The 19,752-nt window shown below is 40.2% G+C and overlaps 2 protein-coding genes across 2 annotated transcripts in view; one reads left to right on the top strand and one right to left on the bottom strand.

The window, feature by feature from the left end:
- LOC135111581 (28S rRNA (cytosine-C(5))-methyltransferase-like) overlaps window positions 1-19,752 on the top strand; it is a 45,941-nt gene that overhangs the window by 398 nt on the left and 25,791 nt on the right. The gene's annotated exons all lie outside the window — the stretch shown is intronic.
- LOC135111579 (kinesin-like protein KIF19) overlaps window positions 621-19,752 on the bottom strand; it is a 40,336-nt gene continuing 21,204 nt past the window's right edge. The window contains exons 5-23 of the mRNA XM_064025028.1: window positions 19,266-19,412; window positions 15,939-16,031; window positions 15,144-15,248; window positions 14,810-14,947; window positions 14,200-14,322; window positions 13,562-13,770; window positions 13,198-13,376; window positions 12,805-12,959; window positions 12,569-12,628; window positions 12,196-12,349; window positions 11,481-11,498; window positions 10,248-10,363; window positions 9,953-10,011; window positions 9,650-9,745; window positions 3,373-3,498; window positions 3,056-3,148; window positions 2,606-2,680; window positions 2,168-2,319; window positions 621-1,942 (exon numbers count right to left, since the gene is read on the bottom strand). Coding sequence (XP_063881098.1) covers window positions 1,851-1,942; window positions 2,168-2,319; window positions 2,606-2,680; window positions 3,056-3,148; window positions 3,373-3,498; window positions 9,650-9,745; window positions 9,953-10,011; window positions 10,248-10,363; window positions 11,481-11,498; window positions 12,196-12,349; window positions 12,569-12,628; window positions 12,805-12,959; window positions 13,198-13,376; window positions 13,562-13,770; window positions 14,200-14,322; window positions 14,810-14,947; window positions 15,144-15,248; window positions 15,939-16,031; window positions 19,266-19,412 — 2,190 coding nt within the window. The 3' untranslated portion in view covers window positions 621-1,850. The remainder of the gene's footprint in view (window positions 1,943-2,167; window positions 2,320-2,605; window positions 2,681-3,055; window positions 3,149-3,372; window positions 3,499-9,649; window positions 9,746-9,952; window positions 10,012-10,247; window positions 10,364-11,480; window positions 11,499-12,195; window positions 12,350-12,568; window positions 12,629-12,804; window positions 12,960-13,197; window positions 13,377-13,561; window positions 13,771-14,199; window positions 14,323-14,809; window positions 14,948-15,143; window positions 15,249-15,938; window positions 16,032-19,265; window positions 19,413-19,752) is intronic.

Genomic DNA, 19,752 nt, shown 5'->3' with positions numbered 1-19,752 from the left:
AAATAAAATCCAGTGTATATTTAAGTAAACAGATGGCTACGTATTTTCTAATTTGTGGTAAAAATGCAGTGGGGACATAATGAAGTGTGCTTCTGTAATGAGCACGCGGTGGGTGGTTTGGGTTCAAAAAAGTTTTCTGAGATAATTTGTCATCGGGGAAAACGAAACATGGTAACTTTATGTTAGTTTTAGAATGTATATTTTTGACCTTCCTTTCCTGCATCTCATTAATTCTTTTTCTCGTTCTTTATTTTTTATTCTCCTCCCTCTCTCTCTTTCTCTCTCTCTCTCTCTCTCCTTTTTCCGTTCTTCTTTCTATAGCGTCATACGACCGCGATGTTGCGGATGTTGCCACACAGTCGCCCATCTGTAAGGGTAGAGCCACGTTGCCACGCCTCTGCGCCACGCCCCGCGCTTGCGGTCTCAGTTCCAACAAGGACGAAACATTTCATTGCGTCTCATGTGGCGCCACTAAGTCTCTCGTCTGTTCCTGGCCTAATACTAATAGCCTTTTATCGTCTTCAAACATCTCTCGTTGATTTCCATTTTCTTAATTTATTTCACCTTCCCTGTACATTCCTTTGCCATTATTTTCCACAAGGAAGAATTAAAAACTGATATAAAAGTCATTCTTTATTTCTGATAAAGATACTATATTGATATGTGGGAGACTTCTTTTTTACTTACTGTGAGCCTGTGGACGTAGATTGATATAAGTCTCTCTCTCTCTCTCTCTCTTTCTCTCTCTCATCTATTTAAGTAATAGGACAAGAAACAAGATAGTACAATACAGTTATAATACAATACACTGTATATGTACACACACAAATCTGCTCATTCTCAGGTCACACGCCTGTAAAGCAATTACAGTGCATGTTTAAAAGCACCACCAACACAGGTTATGTTCCTTAACACATGAGCAGTCTCGATCCTTCACCTGCTGCATGAACTTTGCATTCACTCCAAGGATTCTGATGTGATCTTAAGTAGTAGGATGGTTTTGTTAATAGCTTGTGAGACTACCGAGTGTCCACATGATTACAGAATTATTCAAGTATTTGTTTTGATAACATCGTAATAGTAAAGGGCATACCCACCTGAAGCCTTGGAATGAACCCGTAGATTTATTTTATTTGGCCATACAGCTTTCAGTTGGTTACATTTTGAGGAGTTACCCTTCTAAACCATCTGTTAATGCCAAAATTAAGGCTGTAGGAGTAAAGGAGAGGGTAACTCAGCTTGCATTTCATGTTAAATAATCGCAGTTCTCTTCCTTAAATACTTTACCTGGCCATTTCTTTGGCACTGAAAAACATATGAAATCTACTGTTTCCTATGAAAGGGAATCACTGATTCATGATGAAGAATGTGTCATAAGCCAAGTTAAAGAAAATGATATACTTAAAATTACATACTCATGTCACAGCATTCCCTGCCATGGAACCTGTCACAGAAGTGGATATTATGGTACAGCATATCTCAATTTTGCTTCCAGTTTCTTTTTTAGGTCTCTAGGTCTGCAGGAGATTGTGTTAAGCACTACTTCACTTAACAGTACAGTATAATGTTTTGCTATTATGTACACATCTGTCATTTCAGTATATAATTTCTAGATTTTGCAGCACAGCAGTATGAAGGCTAAACTGCTTTTGTTCTGATTCACCTAATGCTTCTAATTTATAGCATTTTACTAATGATCTGGACCACTGCACACTGAATCTCTCCATGGCAGCGTGATGTCCTTTGGTTGAGGTTCCTCCCAGCCAAATGTTACTTGGTTATGGCACTTGTCATGCAGGTCACACAACTCTTAAAGTTGTGAGTCTGCTGCTATGCTCCTGCTACTTGTTTCAGTGGCGCAGAGCAAAGCCCACTGGAAAGCGTTCCTCCACACGCCGGTGATGCAAAGGAATGCTCTGTCTCCTTGGGTTGCCTGAAGGCCCTGCAATCACAAATCATATGTGAGGGACAGAACATTTATAATTATATGATAAGCTAAGTTGAATAGCTGTTGTTCATAAGAATATTGTGGGCTGACTACTGCAAAAGAAATGGCCCAGATCTGTTTAATGCCAAAAAATTTGGCTATCATTGATGGTGATGCTGGAGGAATGAATCATGCTAGGGAACTCACACATTCCAGCTTGATTGAAGTTTTCCAACCTACTGAGACTGTTGCCTCGGCGGCGGGTGCGAGGAGGCTTGGATCCCTTGTTGTGGTGGCCACGTGTAGGAGACTCTCCCTCACTAGAAGAGGCTGACAGGTGGCGACCTTGGTAGTGGGGTCGCCGCCGGAGGGGAGCAGGTCGCACCCGAGACCTGCAGGAAATATGTTCTTTTTGACATTGTATATAAAAAACATTAATTTCAGTTAAAAAGTAGGGCAGCTTCCATGCACAATATTATATATTAAGAAAATAAGTGTGTGTGTGTCTTTGTGTGTGCATGCTTTCTCTTGGCTGCCCCCAGGACCATGATCCTGGCATGATACATAGAAAAAACAATAAAACTTCAACATACACCAGAGTGTACTTTGCCATTTTAGCTTGAGCCAAAGAAGAAAAAATATGAGACAAAATTTCAACGTCAGTGGTGAGTGACACACCTGGCCTTGCGGGGAGGGCTGTCCAGCCGCACACTGACTACTGACAGGCTGTCATCACCTGGGTCTGCCAGAGATCTGCAAGTAGACTCCCAGCTGAACATGGAGCTTTGGCATCTATGTGAAGGTAAGAAATTCTACTTTTTGTCATTACTAGTTATATATATAAAGCATGCTACCTCATGTAACTTGAATCTTCTACCTTTGCAAAATTAATTTGTGGCTAATGTAAGATGACTGAGCATACCTGCAGCAATATGTAAACATTTCTGCTTCTACACTATGAAATAAAATAAAAAATTAAATATTTGTTACAAGCAGGGAAGTGGATCAGCATGAGTGAGTGGAGACCTGAAGTGGACAGCTTCCACTCCATGAAGGAATGAAAAGACCATGCACAAAAATAAAAAAAAAAATGTATAGACACAAGTAAATGTGCAGATATTCACTCACTTCTTCTGCAAAGTTCTGGGAACGCCCAGAAAATCTGGGTCTGAGTCATTCACTGGGTGGATGTCACCCAGGCCCCGGGACACCTGCCGCCTGCTGCAATACACCGCGTGAAACATTACTTACAGAAAAATATCAAATAAGCATGAATAAAAAATTATCTATAAAGTGAGAAGACTATTTTGAAAATGTATTCCTTTGTATTTTTGATCAGTGAAGCAAAATCTGTAAGATGATCAGGAAACTTCTGGATACAGTATATGCAACAGTAAATGACTTACTTAACTTATGACAACGATGAGCAAAGGACAGTGGCTCACCTCAGCAAGTGATTGGAGCCTTCCACTGAGGTGTGTGAGGGTATGAAGGGGGCGGCACCACTGATGGGGGGCAGGGAGGGGACACGGGATCCGGGGGCCGTGCCAGGGACTGAGGAACACGCTGAGCTGCCAGGCATGGTGGAGGTGGAGGGGAACAGGAGTGGGTGGGTAAGACCATTGAGGGCAATACTAAACTGGTTCCCTTACTGCCACCTGCCCTGCTCTCTTAGATTCACTTGAATTTGGGTTCACCCGGGCAAAGGAATCTCTCACTAATACATTCGTGTCATGCTTATGGAGACATTTCTGCCAAGGTGAATGAACTCTCAATGTTTCAAAAAGTAACCCCAAGAAGTAAAGAGCTCCCTGGGCACAACTATAAAGACCATTCATTCTTAGTTTGCAACTGGGGCCTGAGCTACTTCTGTAACCTTCTCACTGATTGGACAGTGGCTCTTGTACACTTGTCACTGACTGGCAATGTTCAGCCAGCCTGCCTCCAGTCTGTATAATGATCAGGATACTAAGTAGGTACTGTACAAAACAGATAAAAGGAGACAAAAGGAAGAAAAATAAAACTTGTAGTGCCAAGTAGGAGATAGATTGTCTGAGCCATGGACCAATTAGCAACAAGATTACAAGAGCCACTGTCCAATCAGCAATGAGGTTACAAAAGTAGCTCAGGCTCCTGTTACAAGCAAGGGATGAATGGGTGGTAGTGGGAACACATGTGGCTGTATTTCTTCACCCTTCCTGAAGCCAAGATCTGGGCACATGATCACACATATGAGTACTAAGTACACAAATTAAACAACTGAAATTCCATGACTATTGATTATGAAAAAAGACTAGTGTTCTACAAGGTGAAGTAATTATAAGAAAAAAATATTACTGACATATAAAGCAGCAGCAATAAAACTGAAAAATATTATTTGTTGACAATCTCTTTCATTTAGCAACCTAAACAAGATTCAATACAGTAAAATCCCTCTCATCCGGCATTCAAGTATCTGGCAGCTTCAAGTATCCGGCACATTTTTCCCCGAGCCTTAAAATCAATAAAAAATCAATGTGTACTCATAAAATCGTTTAAAATTCCCGCGCGAGGCATACTTTGTCCCCTTGCCACCAGAGTGCACTGCTTTGCGCCACCCGCGGCCCAATGCATTGTGTTTACTCAGTGACTCAGTCCCGCGTGTGCACTGTTTATCGCCTGGAGGAAGCGTGTTGTGCTTACACTTAAGCAGCTGATCAGATCAGCTGCTGATTAAGATCAGCTAATCTTTGTTATGGTAAGATGCGTGAGTGTAGGGTGGTGATTGTGGACATAATTTCACTTTTCTTCAAGTATCCGGCAATATTCAAGTATCCGGCATGTCGGCGGTCCCGTTGATGCCTGATAAGAGGGATTTTACTGTATCTTTAATGAATTGAAAGTAACAATAATGTGTCACATATGAACTTTTTATTTCCTTGGCCTGGATTCCCTTATTCTGCTTTTCTTGGTTGCAACAATTTATGTATGAAAAATGATTTGTTATAAAACAAACTGACTGCAAGCATATTCTTGTCTACAGTTGGGTGCCACATTTTATGTATAGAATGCAAAATTACTTGTAAAAAATATTGATTTCAAGCATATTTATCTTGTCCACAACTATCATGAGGAAAAATGAAACTGCTGAGAGAGAGAGGAGAAGAGAAGAGAGGAGAGGAGAGGAGAGAGAGAGAGAGAGAGAGAGAGAGAGAGAGAGAGAGAGAGAGAGAGAGAGAGAGAGAGAGAGAGAGAGAGAGAGAGAGAGAGAGAGAGAGAGAGAGAGAGAGAGAGAGAGAGAGAGAGAGAGAGAGAGAGAGAGAGAGAGATATTGTATTTACAGAAGGCAAGTGATTAATCACAAAACAGTGACTATGGTGCCAGTCTCGTCTCCACCACCAGTTACTGACTTCTGTAATAGTTTCTTGTCCTGTGAGTTGGAAATCATCTTTCTATTGTCCATTACACTGTAGCTAAGTTTCATGTCAGGTGAAGCACATTTTTGCACAGAATTGCCATTAGAAATAACAAAACTACCCATGCACAATGATAGAATTAAAAAAATGTCATGACTATAACATATTAAAAGTTTGAAGCCATGCTTTGACAAACAGTTCATGTTTTTGTCAGTTCTGCCATGATTTACCTATCTAATAATTCATGGCCCTAATATCACAGTAGAACAGTTTTGGTTTTCTGCTAGTGAAAAAACAGGTTAAGGATAACAACAATGTAAATATGTATGTATCTCCAGGATACAATGTTGTGTCTGTCAGTACAGACACAAACAGTACAGGCCCAAGGAAATCTTTCATGACCTGAGGTTGTTTTATGAATTCAAGACAATATATATATATATATATATATATATATATATATATATATATATATATATATATATATATATATATATATATATATATATATATATATGAATATATGAATATAATTTGTTGTGAAGCCTCTAAAATCTATACATGAGCAAATATGCCAGCAAATTACTCATGGTGTCAGTTATGTGTGTACATGTAACAGAGTAAAGCAAACATGCAACAAGAGCAATACTGTACACCACAGTATACAGAGAACAGTAAGATCATGCATAACATGAGAATTTGGTGGGTCCATGAACTTATGTTATTGAAAATCAAGTTATTTGAAATGGGAGGAAGACTACTCTAGTGTTTGATTGAGCCTGATTTTACACAGATAGTAGCTATTGATGGAAAATTTTTTAACTCATGTCATTCATGAAATAAACATTTGATCTCATGCTACTCAGAATCTTATGGCACTTTGCAATTATTTGTGCCATGGTTTATTGCAACTCCAGACACTGAAAGCAATGGAAGAAAGGTGTCCATACTTACCCAGCATTACAAAACAAAAACCAGTCCGTAATTCTGTCCACTACGCTGCTGCTCAACAACTAATACACTTTAACACATAAAACTACAGCTTGACGACTGATAGTTATTTTTAAGGGATGATGTATTGAGTTTTGAACTAAGTTCACTACTCCAGGAAGGGTGGGAGAGGCAAATGTGTCCTGCTACAGTGAGCCATCAGTCCTTACAGTGGGGAGCAGTGGTTTTCTGTGGAGATCAGCGGGTGGCAGAGATGGGTGGCAGGTGGTGGGGAACACCTTCAGATTTGGCAGAGGGGGTATACAGGTTAGGGGAAGTTGGGAGGGCAATGGTAGGCATGGAGGTAGAGGAGGAATCAGAGGAAGGTCTGGAGCCCCTTGATGGAGGCAAATCAGAGGGGTAATGGAGAGCTGAGTGGCGGCCGTGTGCTGACACAAGGCTGGGTCTATACTGAGCAAGTGGAGGTAAGCTGTTCCAGCCGGAGCCCGCCGAGCTGCTGGAAACAAAAGTGTTGGCAGCAGCTGGGAGGGTTCATGGAGGGACATAAGCATGCAGCTGGACTTCAAAAAGCAACCATATGTAATGTATTTACAACAAAACCTATGTAGCTGTATCAAACTTAGGATATGTAACAAGTTTCTTGCTGGTTGTGGGTTTATCATTAGTGATCCTCAACTATTCATGAGTTGGATAAATTCACCAGTTGACTGATTGGTATTAAAAAATAAAATAAATAAAAATAAATAAATAAAAAACAAAAAACAAATAAATAAATGGTATTTCATATGACATTTAACAAAAACCTTGACACCACTCAGTCAGGTGGCTGTCACCCATCATTTAGGAGGTAGATAGTTTAATAAGTACTATCTATGGCAGCTGGCACAGCACAGAACTTACATCATTGTGTACTGTACTAACTCTATGCAAAATCGCAGTTTTTAAAAAAAACTTTTGCGTGACTTAAGGTTAACTAATCTGTAGACTTAAACTTCACAAGATGATCTGCTTTAGAGACATACCAAGTAGCATTACACTGTCTCACACCATAAAAATTAATCATATTGTATCATGGGCAGACAAGAAAAAAATATGTGCAGTGTGTGATTTTAACAAAGTATTCTTTATGAAGTATGGCAAAAATACTTGGTATGTCTGAGTGATGACAGAATGGTTTCAACAATCTTGGAGTGATGGGAGTTCATTCATGGTCTTGTTTTTAATTTAATTAATTAGTTCAGTAATCAAATTTACATTTAACATTTTGCCATGCAGTGGAGGGACACATAGCCTGGTTGCACACTGTGTGGCTGGGGGGAGGAATGCTGCCACTGTATTGCCTGCACATCAGGAAATGCAACTGAAAGGAACATAAAGAGAGAGGAGTGGGAATCCCTCTCCTTTTTCTGTGAACAAGATGTGATGTTGCTTGTCACCTCCTTTGTTAGTTAAAGGGATCTCAGCTTGATGTATAAATTAATTTTTGTTATTCATTCAGTTAACTTTCTAGTCCATGATCTTTTAGAGATGCCAGAGATGCACAGAAGATGAATCACACTTCTGTTGAACAATGAATATTTCATTATTATACTATGACATCAGCTGATGTGGCAATATTATTAATACAATAGGGTTTTAAAGATAAAGAGTCAGCAATCAGCAGTTTAAATGAGAAATAATGGTTTTCTGTGCCAGACTCTTCTGAGGAAGATAACCATTATATTTTGTCTCAATGTGTGAGTAGAAATATAAGGGAAATTCCTTCGCTTTGTCCCTCTTAGTCATCTTCAACAATACATAGGGAATACTGTGCCACTTCAGGCCTGGCTGCAGTGTATGTGGCCTCATCATCCACCTGTCACAGCAAGATGGTAAATGTGCAATAAAATATTGATATCAACTTTAATGTTCTAAAACGGATAAATTTCAAAACTGGGGAAACCTCCCAGTCTCTCAATAATGTTAAATTCAAAGGAAAACAGCACCAGACAAGTGTCATGACTAGTTTACATCTGATGTGCATGCAAGTTTACTGTATGAACCCACTCTAGGTATACAACCAAAAAAGAATTTCACTGAACTTCAGATCTGACATTTCTTCTGTATGAGATGGTCTGATGCTCTCTTTAGGCACCTCTCCTCTTAAATATTGTATACAAACATACATCATGACTGACAAATATACTTAAATGAAGAATCTCTGGTAGTTATGATCGTTCAATGTGTAGGTGCTTGTGGATGTCACATGTGTCATGTCCAACACAGACACTAAGCAATGATGTGTTGTGCTGAGCCATGCAGGACATAGTGACACAGACAACACTGAACTGTGAATCCATTACTGAGAGTGACTGCTTTGCTAATGATATATGAAGCCTCAGCAATTACACATCTGTAACTTGAATATTCACTAATTTTGAAGGTCAACAACAAAAAAATGATATTCAGGCCTACAGGATAACTTCATGATGGTTCCCTCAATGGTAAAGCAATAAGCATAATAACAATGCCCTCAAATAAACTCCTACATGCTCAAGAAGCTCTTCTACAACTGTCTATACACTAAGCTAACATTTTCTTCAAGAAAAGTACATGTAATAGATATAAAAGGTGTTATAGAGATAAAGTGTTCTTTATGGTTCTGGTATAATTTAGTAATCCTTCTCTCTACAGTGAAAGATTCAATGCCCCCAGTCCCTCCCCTTGATCCCATTAAGAGCAAACAAAGATGACTGGATGATCCTTTTTTTTTTACCTTTCTTTTAGGGACTAGCACCTCAATGGGCCTCTTTTTTAATTCGTTATTGCCCTAAGCCAGTGCCCATATTACATTAAAAAAGAAAAAAAGAAGAAGAAAAAAAAAGTATATTATGATTTGTGTCCCAGGGCAGCCTTACAACATTAAACATTTGGGCTAACTGCATCACAACAAGTACAGACCACACAGGGGCTAGGCCATCACATCTCTACACCTTCAAGCTCCAGTGAGATAAAGAAAATGTAACACCCTTCCTTGCAGTGTTTAGGTTAGCTGGGTTGGTCCGCCTTAATGATGAAGTCTAGGTTAATGGTTAGGGGCTAGTGGGATGGGAAGAAGAGGAAACAAGTTGTGTATAAAGAGTAAGAGACTCAAAAAAGATTATTTAGAGATGGGGTTTGCCTTACTGTTGAAGTTTAAGTAAATGGTTAGGGCCAAGTGTGATAGGGAAGAAGAGGAGAAAGTTGTGTATGTATAAAGGGGAAGAGATTCAGGAATGTATGGAGGTACCTGTTGGGGTCTGCCTTAATGTAGAAGTCTCAGTTAGGTTAAAAGTGTGATACGGCAGAAGAGACAAGGGAAGAGAAAGGGAAGAGACCTGGGGGTGTATAGAGGTACCTGGTGGGGCTGCGCAGGCTGAGGACACTCTCTGTTCGGCCTTCATCACCAAGGCTGTGGCGGCGTGCTGGCCGGTCAAACAGCTTCTCTGGTTCCCTGAGTTAGGTTTGAGTAAAGAATTAGATGACAAAGTATCATCAAAGTACTTTTATAATATACTACTACTACTACTACTACTACTACTACTACTACTACTACTACTATTACTACTACTGTAACAAAGGTTCACATTACAAATGACTTTATTTCTCATACAAAGAAGGCAGTCATGAAAGTTATGAGGATATGGAATCAGAACCTTACCTGCCATTAATGGGTGGCAGCCTTTCAGTGGATCCCCTCAGTGATAAAACTGAATGGCACTGTCAATAAAACAGTGCATGGTCACTAAAACAATCTCAAATCATGTACAAACAAATTCATGTGAATGAATGTCCTTTAAAACTTTCAATGCATAGTTACTGTGCAGAATTACTAAATGTGAAGAGTATCATTATGAAGCAATAAGATCCACAGATGGAGTTCAAGCTGTGAGTACAAGACAAAACTGACAAGTGTCTTCTCTCTCACCTTAAACTACAAGACACTCAACACTCACCCTCAACAAGTTATGGGCGTCGTACTTCCCGTCCCGGTCAGCAGTGGCATACTGGGCCTCCATCTGGTACAATTCATAAAGCTCCAGCAGCTCTGGAGGCATATGTTGGTGCATCTCTGAGGAAGGCAAACCAGTCACTAAGAAGGCATGAGGTCTGCACTTCAATTTGTGAAATGTATTGGTGATTACTCGCTATATGTTTTGTTTCCTTCTTGATACAGCAACTGGCTAAAAAATCTATTAAGATATAGAAGTAATGTTGTCTTCAATATAAAACAGTCTGTGAAGAATCATGATGAGTAAAAATTGTAAGCATATAAAAATCTCACTGTATTTAAAGATGAATGTTTCTGAGAGGAGCATCTCACATTTCTCATCCTGGAGCAGTTTTAAGTCATATTGAAGCAGAATTTTCCACATATTATGATACAAATCCTTTTCACCATTGTTGACTGTGCCTTATGAATTAATAAACTGCTATTAATGAAATATTTGAACTATTAACAATTTGAAATATCCAAACTGAATCTTGGAAGGATGGTGTCTAATGTACAATGCAAACCACAATCTCTTCCATCCATCCTTTATCCTTAATAGTTCCAAGATATCAAAATAAAGAAAAACTAATCCATTTTTAGCATCAAACTATCAAACGGTTGTCAACATAGAACAGGGAGTAAATGCAGTGAATGTAGCAGTGATGTGTTTATGGTGGAATGGTGAGACACTAAGTCTAAAACAGTGTGCAGTAAATGGTAACAAAGTCAGATGCAAGTGATAAACATGAAGCAGTGTTGGACAAAGAAAAATAATAATAGTTTTTTGTATCATTTTAATCAGTGTGAAAATTATATACCTGCTGATGTACTTGCATAAGTTACCTTTTGTGTAAGTCATTCCTCAGGAGACTTTGTAAAGTACTTCCTCATACATTTTCATGCATTTGTGATGAGTTAAGAGATTATTTGTATGGGAAATAATAGATCACCTCTCTATTTGCAGAGAGTAAGACAGGGTAATGTACTGATAGCAATGTATAAACTTAACACATAGGAGTGTAAGAACAGAAGAAATGAGTTACTTCAATGAAAATGATGAAATATGTTTGAAATAATGATGGCACAGCACCATAATGTTCAACATGTCAAGATGCCTCAGTGATAATCTGTGCAAGAGAACAAAAAATTGTGTGGCCAAGGCAAAGTTGATGGAACCCTAGTCATGCTGTCTTACCTGAACCTTCACGAAGGGCTGAAAGTGAATGGACACTTCATAGGATGAATTATCTACATGGTGAATATTGGTGAGTTTTGGTATGTAAAAAGTTAATTTTACATACCAAAACTAAAATAAATATAAAAAGAAGCTATGATGCATGGAATATATAAAACTTTAAGTATGTACATTTGCCTCTTAGATTGAGGTGTCATTTTATGGCAACAAGACTAAATCTCTACCATGATGGTAATGCAACATTTTACTGACAGCATCTACAAGATGGAGAGTCAAGAGAAAGAGCAAGGAAAAGCTGAAAGGCCTGAATACAAGTGGATCTTTAGTAAACAAGGATTGAATGAGAATATAGGGAAATATAAACAGGAATGGGAATGACTACTAATCAACAGCAACCCATTGTGAACATGGGATGATGATTATCTGAATTTTATGAAAATGTACAATGCCTTTGTCTCTCTCAACCATGTGGAGTTTTGCTAACTGGTCATGAATGCAGGGGCTTTCATCAATTATGATATAGATACACAGAAAATTATATAATATTGCAAAACTGAAGAATTTAAAGATAATATGTAAGATACCAAGTAAATGGTTTATTATCATGCATTAGATATTCCAAATGTAACTTATTTTGGATAGGAACAGCCTTGGTTATAAAATCATCAGTAAGTGCTGTGGTGGTTGCCCTCATGGAGCACCCTGGCAGTCTTACCATCCAGCATCTGGCGCTGCCTGGTGATGATCTGGTCACACAGGGAGCGCTGCCGGTCATACCTCATGATGACCAGCTCGCGCCGCTGCAGCTCATACTCCTTGATCAGTGCCTCACTCTGCATCTCTACCTTCTGGATCTCTAACTCATGAACCTGAACACAAAAGACACCTCACCTTAACCTATATTTAGACCTTGAGGATACTGGTAGACAAGGCTGCCATCAATATGGTGCACTGGTTCAAGTATCTAACAGGCCGACTTTAGTAAGCACAGAATTGATACTGTCAGATAAAATAGAATAAAAAAAGAAGTGAAGACACATCAAAGTGGCATGTCATTTAAAAGAACTATGATGTAGTGACTACCTTACCTTGCAGAGGAGGGAGATGATTTCCTTCTGCTCGTCATTGGTGATGGTGTTGGGCAGAGTCTGTGGATTAACAATATTTAGAAAAACAGTTCTATCTTTTACTGAAGAATTAACTTCATGGTGTTATAAAAAACCGCAGTAAAATTACTGTTTCTTTCTGTGCAAAACATGACATCAGCTGCAGACACAAGCGATAATGTAGATCATATCTAGACACAGCCATCTTGAGGACTCACCTCCTCTATGCTCTGAGAACACTTCTTCACCTCCTCCATCTCCTGCTGCACCGTCTCCCTCATCTCAGAGTAGCGCTGCTTCTCTTTTTGCAAGTACAATAGGTCTTCCCAGGCCTGTGTCACCTCCTCAGGTTCATCATCCTCACTGTCCTCATCTGACAGGGAATAATGTGGGATGTAATGACAGTGTATAGGGAAGGAGAGAGAGAATAAGAATGTGCTCTGATGGGTTTTTGAAGGGAATACAAAAGAACACAAATAAAAAATAATTCCAAATACATTGTCAGACAATTAATACATTAAATTAAATCTGCAAGCTCTCTCTTTAAGACACATGAAACAATAGAGACAGGAATGCATAACTAAAAGGCAGTAGTGGTGTAGCCTTGTCACCTTTCTCCTTGTCAGTGTCCATGTCAATGATCTCCTCCCCATGTGGTCCCTTAGGGTGCTCTGTGCGGCACCGCTCCATACGGGTGCGCTCAGCCTCCCACTCTGACACCACTAAGTTCTGCCGCTCCAGCTCCATTGACAGTGCCAGGATGTTGCTGTCAATGTCTATCAATTTGTTCCTAAAGATAAAAAAAAAAAAAAAAAAATATCAAAACTTGTGAATGATGCTTATAGGATTATTATATTAGGGAAAGTTATTTATTAGACCCATGAGTAACTTGCTAGTCTAATTTTAATGCCAGATATTTTGACACAATCACAACATACAATCCTCAAACATAAACAAACATACGCACACACTTGCCTGAGAAACATTTGCTCACGAAATTTTTCCAGCAGTTCATTCTTTATAGCATGTAGCTTTTCAGTGTTCTGCTGGGACAAGCCACTGTGGCAATCCTGCTTGTTATCTGTGATCTTGTCTTTGAGCCGCTCCACTTCCTCTTGCAACTCTTTGATCATCTGCTTGTAATGTGTCACGTGGGAGGTGATGTCCAGCACAGTGGGCCGTATCTGTTGTGTGGACATAAGAACATAAGAGCATGAGAACATAAGGGAAGCTGCAGGAAGCCATCAGGCCTACACATGGTAATCCTCATACAAAACATATTCATCTACTTCTACCTATTATCTTCATCCATGAATTTGTCTAATCTTCTTTGTGAATGAAGCATTGAAGCAATGGGAACAGTGAAGTACAGCACATTCATGGTGTAGCATCAGAAAAATATTCATCCAGTCATAAGTGGTCCAGAGGATGAAGAATAAGAAGTTTCCCTGAATCAAACAGCAGACAGCATGGGTTTCAACAACCATGCCACATTTTTTTCAGCAATAACATTTTAACAAGGTGTGCATTATTAAAATGTTACTGCTAAAAAAAGTGTGATGTGGTGCCTGAAATAAATAATAGATACAAAAGCTTCAGCAAGTGTCCCTGACCTTCTTGGAGATTTTCTTGGCGCGTTCAGCATAGACAAGTGTGTTGCGGGTCTCCTCCCGGTGGTGGTGTGATGGTGACACGTGCGCCACCATCACCGTGCGGCAGTTGCCTGACAGGGCCTCCTGAAACAAAGAAAAGTGCAGAAGCTGTAGTTCATCTTCACTGTCACCATCATGTCTCTTGCAAGACTGGGTTTCAGATCCATATGTTCAGACCTGTTTCAAAGCAATGATTATAAAACCCTCCCTTTAGTGTGAGATAATTTTTTCATGATATTACTTCATTTATTAGTAGCATCCCATCCCATCACTCCCAGGGAAAATATAATGAGCAGTGTATATAGAAGATAAAACTTACTGTTATGATCTAATGACCATTATCATTATTTCCCTGTAAATGTCTTCAGTGAAGTAGGCAACATAACAACCATCCATTATCTTCAACAATTAATTACCAAACAAGGTAAATTCATGGCACTAGGAGTTGATCCTTGCATCCCACCTCATCTTTCAGCGAGGGTGAGGACCATGAGGGAACACAACACTCATGGAGTCACAGAGAGGAGGTCTTTTGTTAATGGGTGAAAATGCTGGCTGAATTACTCCTTACCTTGAGAAGGCGTGTCAGCTTGGAGTCTCTGAAGTTTACAAACTTTGCTTGACCCTCAGCCAAAGCATTGATGCAGTTACCCAGTGCCAAGAGGGAGCGGTTGATGTGGGCACCCTCCTGCAGCCTCTTTCCCTTGTTCTGAGGTGGCAAAGTAAGCATAACAAAAGAGGGTTTATAGATCAGTATCTTAGTATTTCTAAACCACAAGCCATGATACGGAAGATGATTCCCTGTACGAAATACGAATATTTTCCTTCATGTATTCCACAAGAATTAGTTATGTCAGTTGAGGAGAATTCTACCAGACAGGCACAATCAGAATTCCACTACTAACCTGAGTCTGCTTGGCTCTCTCTGACCCAGCAAGGTCAACCATAAACAAACGACCAACCTTGACCTCCTCCCCAACCCCCTTGATGGCTGACTTCCGCACATTGACCTGCCAAGGAAACACTGCACTTAAACAGCAGCTGATGGGTCACAAAAAATTATGAGTTAAAAGTTCATTTCAATCACTAGTTGATGACTCAGAACATAATCTGTTTCCAACCATCAATGGCACTATTTGGCAGAGACCTGAGGGAGGCACCAGTCCCTTCACCAACTTATTCCACTCACTAATATTGTATATGCATTTTGATCTCTAGACTTCACCAATCTGTCAAATTTATCTCTCTCTCTCTCTCTCTCTCTCTCTCTCTCTCTCTCTCTCTCTCTCTCTCTCTCTCTCTCTCTCTCAGAGGCTGGATATCTGAGGGGACACAAGAAAAGCTGATAAAAGGCGATGTTTGAGTAGTTTTGATAGACAAGTTCATTATTAAAATAATGTTCATATCAGCATGAATACATCCATTAGCTCTCTGAATGCGGTGGCTGTCATATACTCTTATTTATGCTAAGATTACATGACTTTACTAAATTTCACAGGTGCTTGCTTACGATCTGTGAGGTGTGTCTTGTGTTCTGTAAAATTATTGTTCTAAAAGTATCTAATTTCGAGATAAATTGGACTAAATTAATATATTCCAAGAAGCTACCAAGATTTTGAGGGTTAATCAGAAGTAATGCTCCCGTGAGAAACAAAGCAACAGAGGTGGTTCCCGGGGGGGGTGGGGGGCGGTTCTAGTACCTGCAGGAGGGCGTGGCTGCGGGAGGAAGTCTTGTTGGCGGCCGTGGGCTCACAGGTCCTTTCCTTGTTGCCCTTCGTCAGGAGTCTCATCACCTGCACATATGAATTAATGTGAGTGCAATAGTGGATTAAAGGAGGAACAAAGAAAGGAAGAAATAAACTGAAGAGGGAAAGCAAGAGGATGGATAAACGTTAGAAAATCGCATTATAATATGGAAGAAAACACTGCAATGGATCAAGTCATATTACCAAACTGAATTACACTGGAAACACGTAGATGCTATATTCAGACTGCATACAATGATTTCTGATGCCCTTCCCCTCCCCCCCACTCGGGCATGAGTACTCAGACACAGACTGACATTACAAATTTGGCAGCTGTTATTTCCCCACGCCTCTTCATCCCGACACTTTCTAGATATTTTAGGCATTCTACCTTGAGTATTGGCAGAATTATGGCAATAAATGTACGTTACACCTCATGACCACGTGCACTGTCTCGGCTTCCTCTCTGCCGGACACAGCTGGGTCGTTCCCTCATCGACTCGTGTTTAGTGTTGCGCATCGCTCACACGGGTATCCAAATTAACTTGGGGGTGTTTTAAATGTCTTTATTTTGTGTGTGTGTGTGTGTGTGTGTGGATAACTTAGAAAAGGGAGCGTTTTAGATATTTTGTTTCGTTCTTCCTTTCTCTCCTTTCTTTTGCGTGGATAACTTGAAATGATGAGTGCTTTTAAAACTCTCTCTCTCTCTCTCTCTCTCTCTCTCTCTCTCTCTCTCTCTCTCTCTCTCTCTCTCGTGTGGACAACAACAACAACAACAACAAAACGATTGCCTTTCATGAAAAGAAGAAGAAGAAGAAGAAGAAGAAGAAGAAGAAGAAGAAGAAGGAGGAGGAGAAGAAGATAAATAGAGCAACGGAGTGGGTCATAATGGCAAAGTATAAGCACAGCCTTTGTAAAGCCAATTGTCCGCCCACGTAAGGAAAACCGAAGCAACTCGATCGTCTTTTGTTCACGCCACTCCATCAGACGAGGAAGAGGAGGAAGAGGAGGAGGAGGAAGAGGGAATGGAGAAGGAAGGAGAGGAAGAGGAGAAACAAAAGGGAATGGAGGAGAAAAAATGAAAAAAAAGGATAGGGAAATAGGGAAAGGATAGGGAAATAGGGAAATGGAGAAGAAGGAAGAAAAATATAGAACCAATGAAGGGGAAAAGAAGTTACAAAAGAATAGGGAGAGGAATAGAGAAAAAAATAAATAAAAAAGATGAAGGAAAGAATAGCAGGACTGAAAGAGGAATGGAGGGGGAGGAAGAAAGAAATTATAGAACCAATGGGAGGACTGGAAGAGGAGGAAGAAGTTACAGGAGGAATAGGAAGATGAGTGAAGCGAAAGGGGAAGGATGGGGAAAGGAATAATAGAAGAGAAGGAATAATAGAAGGAACAGGAGGAGGAATGGAGTGGAGGGGGGGGAGGGAAGAGAGAGCACGTTACCAAGGTTACAGTGTTATGTTTATTTGCTCGACTTCTGCTACCTGTTGCTTCCTCCTACTGAGAGAGAGAGAGAGAGAGAGAGAGAGAGAGAGAGAGAGAGAGAGAGAGAGAGAGAGAGAGAGAGAGAGAGAGAGAGAGGGAAGGGGGGGGATTGCAAAAGATAGGTTAATGAGAAACTGGTGAATAATGAAAAGGGGGAATGATCTTTGTATGCACAGCCCTCCCCTCACCCATTCAACCCTTCTCTTTGTCATCCTTCTCTATCCCCTCCCTCGCTAGGCTTTTCTTCTTTTCTTTTCTCTTTTTTTATGCAAGAGGGGCTTTAGTCACGGGCTATTAAAAAAAAATAGAAAACAGTACCTGTACCTAAAGAGTTGAGCCAAAGAGAGTATTAAAATTTAAAGGTGTCTTGAAATCTCCGGTTTTTAAAGAGTCGAAGTCATAGGAAATACAGAAGCAGGCAGGGATTTCCAGAGTTTACCAGGGAAAGTTATATCATCATCAATCATCATTCTTTATCACCCTTACCATTGCCTTTACAAATAAGGCTCTTCCACTTTGGTAATCAATATATTTACAGAATCTCCCTTAAACCCGAGGGAAAATGTTCATTATTATCATTGCCTTTGAAACTAAGGCTCTTCCACGTTAGTAATCAGTATGTTTACAGAATCTCTCTTAAACCTGAAGGAAAATGTTCACTCTTATCATTGCCTTTGAAATTGAGGCTCTTCCACGTTAGTAATCGATAAATTTCAAGAATCTCGCCCAAACTCCAAGTATAAAATCCGTCGTCAGTTCATTACCCTCGTTGTAAATTTCGTCCGCCAGTCTTTGTTCGATAATCATAACACATCTTTTTAACAACATTGCATTCTCCTACACTACGACGAGTCCTTGCTCTGCGTCCTCCCCATCTTTCCCTACCCTTCCCCCCCTGCTTTCTTGTTTATCTTCGCCACTCCTCTAATAACGCCAGCTTCGGGTAAATTATCATGTATTTTTTTTTATTTTTTTATTTTTTTGAGCACGGAATCTGAAGACGTCTAGGTTACTCTCTCTCTCTCTCTCTCTCTCTCTCTCTCTCTCTCTCTCTCTCTCTCTCTCTCTCTCTCTCTCTCTCTCTTGGGAAGAAGGAAAAGTTAGAGGGGGAAGAGGTGAAGGTAGAAAGAAGGCAAAAAAAAAAAAAATGAAATAAAGAAACTAGAAAAGAAAAGTAAGGGAGAAAGGAAGGTACCGGCGTCATTTTATCAGTTTTATGTTTTTAGTATTATTTTGTGGTATTAATTCTCTCTCTCTCTCTCTCTCTCTCTCTCTCTCTCTCTCTCTCTCTCTCTCTCTCTCTCTCTCTCTCTCTCATCAAAATTACAGCGCATCAGTCGAATTCTGTCGATATTTTACAAGGGCGATGATAGTGGTTATGGTGGTGATGGTGGTACTCTGGAGATGGGAGGAAATCAATATGGACAGAGAGACAGAGAGACAGGCAGACTAATATTGGGTCGCCTTGCTGTAAGCCTATTCTATTCGTGTCCCTTACACACACACACACACACACACACACACACACACTAATATCTCAGTTTTGTTTGTCATGTGAGGGAGTAAATATTACACAGAGATCGATGAGGTTCTGGGGAGGAGGACGGATCATTCAAGCATCCACTACTACTACTACTTCAATAACTCCTTTTGTTGGCGCGAGTTAACCCTGAAAATTTTTTGCCAGAGCTAGAAAATAACAATAAGAATACTTCCTTTGCTAATGCTACACGCAAACTGAAAGTCACAGGTTAAGCTAGAATCTATACAGGTTCCTTGTGACCAGTGTACCTCCTTGGTAGTGAGGATCTCTCGCTCAGACAGCCCCGCCACCTGGATCACCCCCGTCTTCGCGTCCTCCCGCAGGTCCAGAGTGCCGCTGGGCTGAAGCAAGTCCCGGATGTTCTCGTTGTAGATCTCCAGGTACGACATGGAGATCTGGGGAAGAGGAAGAGTGTTATAATTGTTACTACCAAAGTACTACTTGTCATTCACTGCTTCATGTATTGGTTTATGTATTAGTTCATACTAGTTGATTTCGGAAGCTTCTCTCTGTATGGAGCCAGTTCAGCTCCAGCCGGCAAGCGGGTAGCCGCTCCTTAATACATTGTTACCCCTGGAGTCCATCTCTTACTACGTCTCAATCCTGCAGTTATTACATTGGCGACGAGGATGGGATTTATTGGCAAAGTAGAAGAATTTAACCAGGATGCCGAGGTGTGGACTCAATATGTGGAGCGGCTGGAGCATTTTTTTGAAGCCAACGACATTATTGAAG

Source organism: Scylla paramamosain, chromosome 22, assembly GCF_035594125.1.
Source record: "Scylla paramamosain isolate STU-SP2022 chromosome 22, ASM3559412v1, whole genome shotgun sequence".
In the NCBI taxonomy this organism is placed as follows: domain Eukaryota; kingdom Metazoa; phylum Arthropoda; class Malacostraca; order Decapoda; family Portunidae; genus Scylla; species Scylla paramamosain.
The sequence above is the reverse complement of the archived record's forward strand: the minus strand, read 5'-3'. Positions and strand labels throughout refer to the sequence as shown.